Raw genomic sequence first — 15,622 nt, 5'->3', positions numbered from 1 at the left:
TTGAAAATAAGAAGGAAGGAAATATCTCCAATTTGCATGATCTAAAATTCTGCTTTCTACTTGTCATTAACAACACCATTTTGCCACAGTTTGGCACAGTGATGCTATTTCACCTCAACCCTTCCTCCTCAAATGGTCCAACTAGTCACATTGAATCTGGCGACTTACCCTTATGTAATAAATATCTTTATCATCTACAATTAACTCCAAATGTCCAATTCGTGCATTTCTAGAAGCTTCAAGTTTTCCTGAAAAAAAGAACATTTTGAGACTGTTTAGAACCAGACCTATTTTCCATGTCTAGTCATCTACTATAATAGTAGATGTCAATGTGGTGAACATATGAAACAAATCATAATTTCCTTCATGGCATAAACTGTGTACAAGAATTGAGTGTGCAGTGTTCCTGGCCACAAAAGGTCCATTTTATTCTTCCACAAATTGTAAGTCACTACATTATTACATGAAAGAATGAAAATGTTCAAAGTGCCTAAGATCCTTCTAAAAGCCACTTTAACATTGGTATCAATGTATTTTTATCAAAATAACTAACAAATAAAGTCGACATAAATATTAAGCACAACACAAGTGACTGAGCAACTGTATAAAATCCAAGTAAAGTATTCCTTTTTATAGATCTTTGGGGCACTCTACTCTGAATGAAGAAAAGGCATCAAAAGAATTCATTAAGCTAGTAAAAAAAGTTTCCGGATTTAAAGGTGCTCTTGCCAAACTCAGGATCCCAGCTTTAGCAGTACTACAACAAAACACAGCAGCCATAAAGTCTCCTTATCAGGAATGACTGAACGTTGAGGACAATATAGAGCTAGATCTCCCTTTCATTGCTTTATCAGAAGTTTTAATTCCATTCAGTGGTCTGCCTTTCACACCGTCGTCTGACTGTGACAGGTGGCATTCTGACATCACAACTAAACTGTAATACATTATTAGCAAATCCATTGGCTTCTTAAAGTTGTTAATAGTCTGTTTTGTTAATTGCTCTTAACTCATCAGTTTTTCTGCTTTTTGGTATTGTAAATAATGTTATATTAAAAGGCTGAGTTGACTCACGACACTACAGCTTTTCCGACCTTATCAAAATCCTGACCATGAACGTCCAAACCAGAAAGGGTACTAGAGTAAAGTATGCATTTGGATTTCTGCTTGATTTACATGTTTAAGGTATTTGGACTTTACCACAGTCCTCTGTCTTACTGAAAAAGTTGTAATTACAGTTTATGTGAAAATCCCCTATGGTACGTACTTAAGTGAAAAGCCACTGCTGTTCATCTCATGACCATTAAATAGTAAGGGGGCAATCAATTATTCAAAATTCAGCTCAATATTATTTATTAAATAACATAATTAGGGAAGAGAAATGTAGCATGGTCACAAACACACCTTCGACGTGCATCTTTTTCTTTGGATGGATGAACTTAATCAGAAATTTCCTTTGGGGTGCATTAAAGCTCAGGTCTATACCAACATCCCTTTTCAGGACTGACTTTGGGGTGCCCAAGAAGAAATGTAGTGCTGCTTCATGTGGAATCCAGCTATTTTTCTGTGAAAGAAATAGGTTATGATTACATTAATATGACTTGATATGCTTCAAAACTCTGCAAAACGTTTTGGGAGAAGATAGAGATCAGCTGTTTAGACTGTAAAGAATCATAAGTCCTCTCAAATGGTAGAGTTGGATTGTAAGACACAAGCCTAAAAATACCACCTCTAGAAAAGTGGCATTTTTTTGTCCCAATTAAAATGTTATTTTTTAATATTTAAAATGTATTACTATGAAAATATGTGAATATATTTGCATACTAATACATTAAAATATTAAAAAAATTCATAATGTAAAATAAATAAATATTTTTATTAATGTTGTTACTCTATGTAAATATATAGATTTTCAGAGATATATGAACACAAACACACATATATATAGATAGATAGATAGATAGATAGATAGATAGATAGATAGATAGATAGATAGATAGATAATCTGTTCGTCTTTCGATAAAAACCATAAAAGCACATAAATAAATTTGAAATATAATATATATATATATATATATATTTTTTTTTTTCTTCATGAATTAGATATAAAAACTGTTAAAATAGAGGAAGCCTGCTCCATGATCGAATGCCCATGAAAAAGACTGTTACTTCGGTAAGACATATTACAAACAAAATCAGACTTACAAAACATGTAAACATGTAAACAATCGATGTGCCAAGTAAAATGAGTATCAACGGTTAGAAGGGAGATGCCTCAGGTACAGGTGGAGATTATGTCCTCAATACATCCTGTTTTAGGGGCCCGAACAACTTCCCCGATGTATCAGCATAATCAATAGGCTGCACAACTATTTGTCATGTGTCGACATATGCTTACATCTGATTCGCCATGTGTGTAACAAATATCGAGATAAAGCAAAATCAAGTCATTCAGTAGTATCACTTCTAAGGAATCTTATGGTACGCTTCATCTGTCCTACCGCCAGAGTACGGCAGATCGGAATAAGCCATGTTTTCCCATTCATAGCATATCTAGGGCAAAAAATATAGGAAGTGTTTTTCTGTTTCAAGGCTATCTTGGTAGAATGGACATTATGGTGAAATATTCAGGCCACTTCATCTGAATGGGAAACCACTGAGTGGCAGAATACTGTATCTAAATTGTAGGTATAAGGACTTAGCTCGATGGGGTTCAATCTGATTCATGAATTCCTCACAATGCAAGTCCTCTTTGAAGTATATGGAGCCAGTAGCTCTTCTTAAGGGACACCACTGTATTTTTCTTGATAGTTTGGGGGTTGGTCTACCGTTCGCACATGCTACGAATAGTTAGCCATGTTTTGACATATTTCAGCCAAGTGATGCGTCCTTTGCAATCTTGTGCCATTACATTGTTCAGTGATTGGGAGTGGAGAGCTATTGCGCCAAACACACACCCAATATGCCGGGGCCTGAATGCTACCACATGAACAATATTTTGCAATCCAAGATCCAGGCGGATCGGAGTTAGGGGCACACTTTGAGGGAAAACCAGGATTGATCTCATGAAAACATTCTCTGTTTTTTCTAGTACTCTAGATCAGTGGTTCCCAACCTGTGGTCCGGGTATCCCTAGGGGTCCACAAAGCCTCCTCAGGGGGTCCGCGACTGCTTAGAAAATTAAATAACATTATCGGATTGGGTCCCCAGCTTTCAGTAATGACTCAGTGAGGGGGTCCCCGGATTCCAATAATGATTCAGTGGGGCTCCCCGGGTTCCAGCATTGATAAAGTGGGGGTCCACAGAAGTCAAAAGGTTGGGAACCACTGATCTAGATTTTATGAACCCCATATCTCTGCACCATAGAGTGCAACACTAACCCCTTTTGCCCGGTAAATTTCAATAATGGGGGCAGCAGGCCTATATGTATATGTTTTCAGTCTTCTAAGTAAAGCAGAGCTAACATGCAGAAGGGTAAGTTGACTATTAATGATATGTGGAGTCCAAGCTAATGTATTAGAGACCCTAACCCCTAGGTAAAGAAATTCCTTGACTTATTATATATAAGTGTTGCTAGCTTCACCTTACTATCAAATGATTTGTGTGGATTAAATGTCATTAATTTCGTTTTATTGAAATTAACTTCTAGACCAAGTTCTTTAAATGCTGCTGAAAATCTATTAAGTAAGATGTGAAGCCCCATCCGTCTTCTAGATACAAGTAATGTGTCATTGACGAACAGTAATGAAGCAACTGGACTGCTGGCGATCTTTGGAGGGTCCCTTTTACAATCATGGAGGGACTCAGTAAACCCATTTACATATGAGTTCAATCAGGTTGGGTCCAGAACACACCCTTTCCTCACCCCACTATCTACCTTCATGCATTCAGTGAGTTCCCTGTTTTGACCCTGTAGAAAGCTGGCCTGGTGTGTGGTGGGTATCTAAGGTACTTACACCTTATACCAGGTCCAGGTATCCCCTATTAGTGTAGCGTAGGCAGTTTTTAGAAGCCAGGCTCTCTAGAGGTAGCAGTGGATGAGCAGCCAAGGCTTATTTAGGAGACATGCAAAGCTCATGCAATACCACTGTAGTCAAGCAGCACGTACACACATGAAAGAAAACACTGAGTGTTACAAAAATAAAGGTACTTTATTTTAGTGACACAATTACCAAAAAGTACTAGAGAGGCAACTCTCCAATAGGAGGTAAGTAACACACTAGGTATGTACACTAGTAATCAGCAAGCAGAGTCTTTGTCATGGATTCAGATTTTCGGTTCCTGGAGGGTCCAGTCGTGGTTCCACTGACTAGAAGTCGAAGTAGAGGTTGCAGAGGAGTCCTGCTTGAATCTTGCAAGCTGAATCTGAGGACCCACCCAAGAGAGAAACCCTAAATAGCCCTAAAAAGGGGGATTGGTCACCTAGCCAGGTGACCAACTATCAGGAGGGGGCCCTGACATCACCTGCCTGACCTGCCACTCAGATGCTCCCAGAGGTCCCTGACAACCTTGGATTCAAGATGGCAGAACCCAAAGACCCTCTGGAGCACCATCCCTGGGGTTGTGTTGGACAGGGGCGTGTCCAGTTTCACGCGAGAGCAGGGACTGGGAGTCTCTGAACTGATGTAGACTGGTTTATGCACTGGTTTATGCACTGGTTTGTGCCCTTCAAAGCATACCAGTGGCTTGTGGAGGCTACCCCTCCCAAGCCATGTAATACCTATTTCCAAAGGGAGGGGGTGTTATCCCCCCCCCCTCCCAAAGGAAATCCTTTGTTCTGCCTTCCTGGGCTTGAGCTGTTCAAGCAGCAGGAGGGCAGAAACCTGTCTGAGGGGTGACAGCATCTTGGGCTGCCTGGAAAACCCCAGAAAGCTGGTAGGAGCAATACTGGGGGTCCTATAAGGAGCCCCCAGGGTGCATGGAGTCATACTTCTCATACTGACAACAGTATTGGGGTATGATTCCGACATGTTTGATCCCAAACATGCCCAGGTTCGGAGTTACCATTATCTAGCTGGACATAGGTAGAATAAAATAGCGTCCTCTCACTCACGAAGTCCAGGAAAATAGAACTGGAGTTTGTGGGGCACCTCTGCTGGTGCAGGGGTGCCCTGACACACAGATACTTGCACCCTGCCCTCTGCGCTAAGACAGCCTACCACAGGGGTGACTCATAGCGACCTGATGCAGTGACCTGTAGTCAAAAGGGTGCATTCACCCTTTCACACAAGCTGCAATGGCAGGCCTGCAGATACACTTTGCATGGGCTCCCCATGGGTAGCATAATACATGCTTTAGCCCATGGGGATCCCCTGGTTCCACAATGCCCGGGTACTTGAGTACCATTTACTAGGGACTTACATGGGGGCACAAATATGTCAAATGTGGGGTGTAAGTGGTTAAAGTAACCATGTTTGAAGGGAGAGAGCATAATCACTGGGGTCCTGGTTATCAGGATCCCAGTGAACATATTCAAACACAATGACAACAGGCAGAAAATGGGGGTAACCAACAGACCCCATCTTATCTGAGCATAATTCCCCTGGTGGAGCCTAATAATCATTTGTAAGAGGTAGTTGGGGACACCTAGCTGCTCCAATACCGCCCACAATTTCCACCTGGTAATGAGATCAAAAGCGTCCGGAGATTTAGAAAGACAAAATATACATGTTCTTTTTTTGATCACCACATACTTCCATAAAATTATTAAAAACCTAAATAAGTAATCAATTGTGCCTATACTTTCTCTGAAGGGGCGAGAGGATCTCATTCTCCTTAATCCAGATCAACAGTCTTTCCAGCAGATGTCTGCAAAATAACTTTTGTGTTATATCTATAAGGCTAATAGGCCTGTAATTCACTGGATCACTTTTGTCCCCCCTTTTTAGGGTCGAGCCTGCGTTGCATGCGCGAGCACATGCGTATCGCATCGAGACTCTTTTGTATTTAGAAAAGGGCTCAGAGCCCTGTCAACTTCACGTCAGTGTTTTTTATTGGTTTGTGGGCTTCCCTAATAAAATCTGCTTGCTTTCATTAGTCGAAGGCACGCATATGGTATGCCTTTTCCGGTGGCTAGCCCTCCTCGAGCGCAGCGACCAAGTACAGAAAACATGCGAGGCTCGCTGTTTTCCATCGGGCTCGTGGATTTTTTTTCTCTAATTTACGAGTGCGATCTCGCTTGGCAGAAGTCGAGCGCTTTATATACTTGATTTCACTTTTTCGGGTTATGTACATAAATGCACTTTTGCCCGATAGGTGAAAAGTCGGGTTAAGAGTTTACAACGCGATCAGCTCTAACATGAGCAAACGCGAGACCCGTTGCATTGTAAATGCTTGTTATATATTGGGACCACCTCCACCCCAACCAGGAATCAGGGATCTCTGCTCCTTTTAAAATGGCATTAAAACATTGGTTGTCGATCACACTCATTACTCCCAATTCCTAGAGGTACAGGTCACCTGAGATTTTATTTAAGCCGGGCGCCTTACCACTCTCTAATGTAGAGAGGGCTATCGTGGTTTCCTCTAAACTAAAAACAGAAGGTTCAAGTTCCCAAGATGTAAGTGCTGGGGCCTAGCAATTCATCTGCCCCGAATACCTCTGAGATCTGACTGGCACAGAGCGTACTAAAGTGAGTTACCAACGACTGAGGTGGAATATAGTGGTCTTCTATAGTCTCTATTAAGGGTCATGGGAAGTAAAGATCCACATATAATAAAGACATGTAAATCACGCAAAATAAATTGTAGGTATAAGATTACTATATTTTCTTGTTGACACTATAAATAATGCATATCAATAAATAAACATGATTTAGAAAAAATCACAGTCACAATATTAGCATGTAATTAATACACATTTGAAAAAATATTTCAAATCTATCATAACACTCAAGTACAGATATAATCATAAGTGGCAACAATAGCCATAGCATTTGTTGGACCTGGTCCTTCTTGCAGGGTCATTCCCAAACTGTTTGCCTCCTTCCTCCTACTTTTTCTGTCTTGTTTTTGTTGGCTTTAGGACTCTGGGCACTTTACCACTGCTAACCAGCACTAAAGTGCCATTGATCTCTGTCTAAAGTGTATTGGTGGTTCGTTTATCCATGATTGGCATAGTTGATTTACCAGTAAGCCCCTTGTAAAGTGCACTAGAGGTGCCCAGGGCCTCTAAATCAAGTGCTACTAGCAGGCCTGCAGCACTGATTGTGCCACCCACATGTGTAGCCCTGTAAACATGTCTCAGACCTGCCACTGCAGTGTCTGTGTGTGCTGTTTTAAACTGCCAGCTCGACCTGGCAAGTACACCCTCTTGCCAGGCTCAAACCTTTCCTTTTACTACATGTAAGTCGCCCCTAAGGTAGGCCCAACGTAGGCCCATGGGGAGGGTGCAGTGTATTTAAAAGGTAGGATATGTACAAGTTTGCTTTTTTATGTCTCACACACAGGATAACATGGGGATTGCCTGGAAATATCTTTTAAGTACAGTTTCCCATTGGGAGCAGATAGACATATTGAGTTTAGGGTCTCTAAACTCACAATTTAAAAATACAATGGTTTTTAAATTGTAAGTTTGAAAATGCCACTTTTAGGCAGTGGGCATTTTCTTACTCAGCCATCCTGTGCCTCTGCCTGGCTGCTAAATACATGTCTGGGCCAGACTGACATTTGGGCTGTTTGTAAATTCACTTGAGACAGTCACACAAAGGGAGCTAAGGTGGTCATGCATATCCCAATGGGTTTTCCTGGGCTAAAGTGGTGGGAGAAGCTATAAGGCTGTGCCTGACCTCACACAACACAGTCTCCAACACCCTAGAGTGTGTCTGGGGCCAGGACAGGAAGAGGCAGGGTCTTGTGCACAACACAGACTTTCCTTTGAGGTTTGCCTACTTCAAAGGCAGACATGAGTATACTTATTGGACTGCTGACCCTGCAATGTCAGAACGCTTATGGATCAAGAGGAGACTCTGCCAAGGAGAAGAGCTGTGAGGAGGAGTACTGCCCCTTTGCTGTGTGTGCTTTGCTGATTGGCATGCAGTTGCTGCTTCTGCTTTGGAGAGGACAAAGAATGGACTTTGCTGTGTAGCCTGCTTGTGAAGTTTCTCTAAGAGATTGGACTGAGCTTGCCTTCTGTTGTAAAGCCTCAGGGACATTAAATGCCTCATCTACCAGTGCCTGGGCTCCCCTGCTTGTAGTCCTGACTTGCCAGCTGGTGCCAAATCCAGTCCCTGGGCCCTTGGAATAGAAAGCTGGTAACCTGAGCGAAAATCCACGAGCCGTTGCAGCAGAAAAATCGACGAATCGCCTGCACCATGGCTGAAAAATCAATGCAGCGCCTATTTCGTGGTTGTAAAATTGACTCATCACCTGCCTCAGTGCAGACCCATCATTGCCATGCATCTGGATTGTTCACGCATCGTTCCTGGGCGTCACATCTGCAACATCACAAGAGGGAACCGATCCTGTGTGTCCAGAAATTGACGCATCATTCTCCTGTAGGAAAAATAATCCACGCATTGCCTACCCAATGGGGAAAGAATCGATGCACTGCTTCACTTGCGAGTAAGGAATCAATGCATTGCTTGCTTTTCTGGTGCATGACCCCTCCTGCGGCTTTATTTTTTTACTCATATCAGGTTCTTTGTGCTACAACAACACATCCATTGATTCCTATGGATTAAAACTCTTTTTAATTTTAAAAACTGATATCTTTAAAAATTCTTTAAAGTTTTTGTTCAAATGTAAATTTGAATATTTCTTTAAAAATTGACATATTTTCTTGTTTCTTGTATGTTGGATTGTTGTAATTCTGGTCTAGTTTAACTTAGATTAATATTGGCTATTTTTCTAAACATGCAAGGAGTCCTTTTGTGGTGTTTTCACTGTGTTCCTGTATGTGTGTACAAATACTTTGCACATTCCCTCTGAGATAAGCCTGACTGGTCGTACCAAGCTGCCATGGGGATGAACAGCGGTTATCTTAGGTGTGTGACTCCCTTACCTTAACTAGAGTGAGGGTTCCTACTTAGACAAGGTGTAAACTGACTGCCAACTAGAGACCCCATTTCTAACATGAAGTCAAGATGTTTTTGAATTCATGGACCCACCAGGTATTTTGTAGAAATGCAATAAAGTTAAGTATGGTAAATGTGTACGTAAACAAGAATTTAACAATATGTGCCTACGTTTTAAGTACTGATACTAAACTTCTTTTATTTCTATCCTATATGATTAGAATAAATTAACTGATTTTAATGCCAAATTAAAAAAGAAATACTATTCAAAAATATAACAGAAATGATTTTGAAGATATTGGTGTAGTCTAGGTTCTTAGATTTGTAATTTCACTACTGTCAGATGCGCAAGCAAGGTTGAAACATCTCCCAAATTGGCAAATATCCTTTTGAAATTTCTCATGTTGGACAACATGTGTGGCATGTCTTACATTCCCAATAAATATGTTTACTTATGGCAGTGCTAGTATATGTACGTTTGAGGGCATTATTTTTGCAGAATAAATGTATTTTTCAGAGTAACTGAGATAACTTTAACAATGCATTAAAGAAGAATTTCCATATAACAGTTTTAACTAAAGTACATTGACTACAATTTAGTCACTCTTTTACTTGGAAAATGCAGTCTCAAATTTTTCACATTTATAAAAACTTAGAATTGGGATTCATGATAAAAAGAAAATAGAAGAATACTCCTAAGTGATTTTTTAGTTATTGTATTTCACTTATTGAAAAGTATAACAAGTTGTAAGAAATATATTACACATTTATATCTTAAATTAATGAAATTTTATTCGTACATTTTCTCCCCATGTTTCCACTGATTTCTGTGCTTGCAGTCCATAATGCAATCATTTGGTGTAGTCTTTAGAAAAATATTTATCTTTAAAGACAAGTAATTTTAACGGCCGCAGTGCAGGTCAAGCCGGGGTGGGTCTTCTTCAGGCGGTCTATAAATTCATACAGTAGTTTTTAATTTTGTTTCAATCATCCATTTTCCGGTCTCAAGCAAGACACTTTTTGTTTACTTTGGTGCACTGCACTGTTTTCATCATTAGACACGCCTTGCACAGGAATGATTAAAAAGCCAATGAATTCCTGAAGTAGGAGATCATGGTGATCAGTATAATTTTGTGAACTTAAACAGTTGGTTTCCTTTCCAGACAACCACTCTTCAAGGTGATAGTTTCACATAATTGGCAATGACAATGTAAGTTAAAGCTGGAGTTTCTCCCCATATCTGGAATCAAAACTTGTGTGTTTGTTCCATGTCCATAGGGCTATGTTTTTCTTTCCAGGCAAGCATAACTGGGCCTATTCACAAAGGTAAACTTGCACATGAGTAAATCTACATGTGTAAGTTTACTTTTACAAGTTTGAGAAACTTTACTACTTTTGACTATTGGCAATTTCTGAGTGTAATGTTACTCATCAGTGTAGACTTACATATCTCCTCTAGTGGGGGTAGAATCAGTTAAAATGTCATACTCAAGCATAACCTTACTACTAGTAGCGACTGTATGACTGCATTTGATGTTTCACATGCTTGGTGGAGACCTCAGCAATAGAAACAGGAGTCTCGCCAAGGTGAAGTATGGCGAAACCCAAAAAAGGTAAAGTTTGTAAGTTGAAAGTTAATCTAAATTAGTTTCATATGTGTATTTTAAATGTTGATTATTTTTCAAAAAAGGCTACGGCAATGTTAAATAAATTTGACCTTAAAAATTTAATGAAAGTCATTTATTTACAAATTTATTCAGAACAAAGATGTCCCCTTAAGGTAAAATGTTTATATTTATTTATTATGTATTAAAAGTTACTAATTTCGTAAATCTGAAGCAGCGCCAAAAGTTAATGCCACCCCACAGGTGATGTTAGTATGGTGCAACGAGGAGAAATGCTTTCATTTCTTGTCATTTTGTGCCCTTTCTATGTGTCCTTCATTCAGCAGCACACATAGAAATAGCAAATCAACATTGAAGATTGTTTTTGTGTAGGAAGGTGTCCCTTAGTGCACAAAAACAATCTCCCCCACAACAAAGGCATACTTGCACCATGGTGCAAGGGTGACTGCGTTGGTGCTCTGCAGCAAATTTAGCACCGGCGCAGGGGGAAACACGGGTGCACAGTATTCTTGTTAATTCGGCACATCCCTCTGTTTCCAAACTGGTGCAGCTAATTTTGGCACAGCACTACGCTGCACCAGTTTATTGTACATCTGGCACTTACTATTTCAGTTATCATCTTGAATCAGGTTAAACAGCTTTTCTGTTCCTCCCTTGGAATACTGAATTAGGCTTTTGGTTCAGGGAAGGTCATCATATCTGGAATTAAAATGTCTTTTTTACAAAATAATACATTGTGGTAGTCACAATATAAACTCACATTATTGTGATTCCTGATGTGAGATATCCTTCATGGCCTCTTCAAATAATCCTGGTAAATCCCTGTTAGAAATGGGGTCTATAGTTGGCAGTCTGTTTACACCCTATCCAAGTACAGACCCTCAATCTTGTCAGGGTAAAATAGTCACACACCTAAGATAACCCTTGCTCACCCCGTTCGTAGCTTGGGACAAACAGTCAGGCTTATCACAGAAGCAATATATTTGTATAGACACACACAGTAACACAGTGAAAACACTACAAAAGGACAACACATCAATTTAGAAAAATAGCCAATATTTATCTAAATCAAACAGGACCAAAACTACAAAAAGTTAACATACACATAAGAAGATATCAATTTTTAAAGTAAAAAAGGGTCTTAATCCATTGGAATCAATGGATGCATTGTTTTATCACAAAGCACCTGGTATGTGTCTAAAATAAAGCCTCAGGAGAGGTAATGCGTCAGAAAAGCAACAATGTGTTGATTCCCTACTCACAAGGGAGGCCCTACATCAATTCTTTCCCCGTCTGGTAGAGAATGTGTCGATTCTTTCCTCCGCAGGAGAACGATGCATCAATTTCTGGACATGCAGCCTCAGGTCCTTGCTACGATGCTGAAGGGGCGAAGCATGAAAAATTCGGACATGCTGTGTGAAGGGTCCGCATTGGGAATAGGTACTGTGCCTATTCTCCAGGCGCTGTGTCAAAATTTCTGCTGTGGGACATCGCGCTGTGTAATTTTTTTCCGGACGCGCACAGAGAGGTGTGTGGATTTTCCCCCGCAGGTTACAAGCGTCCACTTCTAAGGACTAGATTTGTCACCACTTAGCAAGTCAGGACTCGACAGAAGAGCCCAAGCACTGGCAAATGAAGTCTTTGATGTCCCTGAGACTTCACATCAGGAGTCAAGCTCAGATCAAACCCTTTGAGAGCCTTGGAAAGCAGGATGTAGAAAGCAGAGTCCATTCCTTTCACTCCCAGGGCAGAAGTAGCAGCAGCAGGCCAGCACAGCAAAGCAACAGGCAGAGTGGCAGGTCCTCTTCAGACATCAAGGTCTTCTCCCTGACAGAATGTCCTCAATACAGGAGTGTGCTGAAGTTGTGGGGTCAGCAGTCTAATACTTAAACTCATTTCTGCCTTGGAAGTAGGCAAACTTCAAAGGAAGATCTTTGTAGTGCACAAGACCCTGCCTCTTCCTGTCCTGTCACCGGATGCACTCTGGGGGTTGGAGACTGCTTTATGCAAGGACAGGCACAGCACTACTCAGGTGCAAATCTTAGCTACTCCTCCACCTTAGCCCAGGAAGACTCATCAGGATATGCAGGACACACCTCAGCTCCATTTGTGTGAATTCACAAACAGCCCAACTGTCAGTCTGACTCAGACATGTATTCCACAGCCAGGCAGAGGCATAGAATGGTTAAACAAGAAAATGCCCACTTTCTAAAAGTGGATTTTTCAAATTTACAATCTAAAAACCAAATTTACCAAACAATGTATTTTAAATTGTGCGCTTGGAGACCTCAAACTCCAATCTCTATCTGCTCCCAATGGAAAACTGCACTTAAAAGATATTTCAAAGCAATCCCCACTGTAACCTATTGGAGAGATAGGCTTTGCAATAGTGAAAAACAAATGTGGCAGTATTTCACTATTAAGACATGTATAACGCATCAGTATATATCCTACCTTCTAAATGCACTGCACCCTGCCCAGGGGGATGCCTTGGGCCTACTTTAGGTGCGACTTACATGTAGGAAAAAGGGAAGGTCTGGGCCTGGCAAGTGGGTGCACGTGCCAGATTGAACTGGCAGCTCCAAACTGCCCACAGAGGCACTGAAGTGGCAGGTTGGAGACATGTTTATAGGGCTACTCATGTGAGTGGCACAATCAGTGCTGCAGGCCCACTAGTAGCATTTGAGTTACAATCCCGAGGCACCTCTAGCACACTTTACTAGGGATTTACTAGTAAATAAAATATGCCAATCATGGATAACCAATCATAATCATAATTTACATTTGTACTTTAGCTCTGGTCTGCAGATAAAGTGCCCAGAGTCTTAAAACCAGCAAAAACAGATCAGAAAAAAATAGTAGGAAGAAGGCAAAAAGTTTGGGGATAACCCTTAAAAAATGCTAATTTCCATCAGTCACTCATTTTCTTTCTGGTGCAATGTATGCTTTCAGATTAAAGGTTCAGCATAGCAGAAACTGAATGGCAGGTCCAAAAACCTCTCAAGCAAAAACAGAAAAGCCAAAGCCAGATACCATTGAGCCTTAATAAATTACAGGCTCTTGAATCTGTAAGCCATTTTAAGGAGATAAGTAAGACTTTCTTACCAAAATCATTGGAAGAACGAAGACAAAGGGTAGGTCTCCTAAGTCTTTTAGCTCTTGGTATACATTCACAGAAAACATATCTCCTTCTATCTTCCTTTTCATTAACAGGAGTACATTTCTGCACATTATGCACTTGAACTAAAATACAATTGTCTCAATAAACACAGGAATAACAAGCATTTGCAATACAATGGGTCGTGCATTTGCGTGAGTTACAGCTATTGGCGTTGCAACTTCATAACTGGATTTTCTTTTACACATAAAATGGTCAACCCTGCCTCATAATTTGGTCTTTCCCTGCCACATAATTCCAGTGGCCTGCATATAACTAAAGCATTTCCATTTACCACCTTCCTCTATCTGCAGCAAAAAATTAAAATGTTGCCAGTTAGCATCCTAATTTAAATCTGCCATGCTAATTCTAGTAGAATACCACTTTCACCACCTCACCATCAAAGTTGCTGGCTGGCTAACACAATTCCCAAAACAAGACAGCCACGGAGCTATAACGAGAGAAATAAACTAGAAGCATCACCCAAACATATCAAGATTGTTCAAACAGTCATAGGCCCTCATTCCAACCCTGGCGGTCATAGACCGCCAGGGTGGCTGTCCACGGAAGCACCGCCAACAGGCTGGCGGTGCTTCATGTGGTGCCGCAGTCGCCCAGCCGGGTCCGGCGGTTTCCCGCCGGATTAGCCCCGGCTGGGAGAATTCTCCATGGCGGCGCTGCAAGCAGTGCCGCCATGGGGATTCCGACCCCCTTCCCGCCAGCCTGTTTCTGGCGGTTTTCACCGCCAGAAACAGGATGGCGGGAACGGGTGTCCCTGGGCCCCTGGGGGCCCCTGCACTGCCCATGCCACTGGCATGGGCAGTGCAGGGGCCCCCTAACAGGGCCCCAGCATGATTTTCACTGTCTGCATAGCAGACAGTGAAAATCGCGACGGGTGCAACTGCACCCTCCGCACCCCTGCAACACCGCCGGCTCCATTCGGAGCCGGCTTCTGTGTTGCAGGGCCTTTCCCGCTGGGCCGGTGGGCGCTCTCTTGGCGGGCGCCCGCCGGCCCAGCGGGAAAGTCTGAATGGCCCCTGCGGTCTTTTGACCGCGGAGCGGTCATTTGGCGGTGTAAGTTTGGCGGTGGTCCTTAGAATGACCCCCATAGTGTGGTAAGAATATTAAGTTGGCCTGAATCATCGTCATAATTGCAATAAGGAAAGATTAATAAAACATATACAATTATCATATCAACCCAATAAAAACCTTTATCTAGAATACACATTTGGCATTAGACTGTAATGGTCAGAACAACCCCTAAAGGACACAACAATGAAAACAGCATTTGTAAGAAACATGGTCATGTAATCATATAGTTAGCCCATAGAAGACATAACACTATGAAAAGAAAATTACTGAAAGCATTGCAGTGTAACAATATATTTAGCCCCTAGAGGGAATACTACATTACACATTTTTGGGGCTAGCAGGCCAACTTAAATGATATTACAAACAAGACCCTTAAAACATAAACTACTCTCAGCTGTAAAACAAAAGCTTCAGCCGTGACAGAGGTTAAAAAGACACTGAATGGAGGGAGGCGTTATAATTTGGTCCACCACAGGCTGAGTCATAAGCAAAAATGTTTTGTAAAAGAATGCCGTGCAAAACATTATGGGATGACCAAGGGCAGCAAATATTGTAGTATGTTGACTGTAATGATCAGAACAGCCCCTAGAAGATACCCCCATAAAAATATCATTTCTAAGAAACATGGTCATGTAACCATATAATTAGCCCCTAGAGAACATAACCACATGAAAAAAGAACAGCACAAAATAATGTAATTCAACCATATACTTAGCCCCTAGAGGGCACAGTGCCTT

General features: G+C 41.3%; 1 protein-coding gene across 4 annotated transcripts in view; it reads right to left on the bottom strand.

Annotated features, from left to right (window-relative positions):
- Window positions 1-15,622, bottom strand: part of LOC138261322 (uncharacterized) — an 888,401-nt gene that overhangs the window by 487,145 nt on the left and 385,634 nt on the right. For all 4 annotated transcript variants that reach the window (XR_011199068.1, XM_069210158.1, XM_069210160.1 and 1 more), the window contains 2 exons: window positions 1,402-1,561; window positions 169-248 (listed from right to left, as the gene is read on the bottom strand). Coding sequence is in view for 3 of the 4 variants with exons in the window: in XM_069210158.1 (XP_069066259.1) it covers window positions 169-248; window positions 1,402-1,561 (240 nt within the window). In the remaining variant the exon portion in view is untranslated. The remainder of the gene's footprint in view (window positions 1-168; window positions 249-1,401; window positions 1,562-15,622) is intronic.

Source organism: Pleurodeles waltl, chromosome 10 (genome assembly GCF_031143425.1).
Source record: "Pleurodeles waltl isolate 20211129_DDA chromosome 10, aPleWal1.hap1.20221129, whole genome shotgun sequence".
In the NCBI taxonomy this organism is placed as follows: Eukaryota; Metazoa; Chordata; class Amphibia; order Caudata; family Salamandridae; genus Pleurodeles; species Pleurodeles waltl.
The sequence above is the reverse complement of the archived record's forward strand: the minus strand, read 5'-3'. Positions and strand labels throughout refer to the sequence as shown.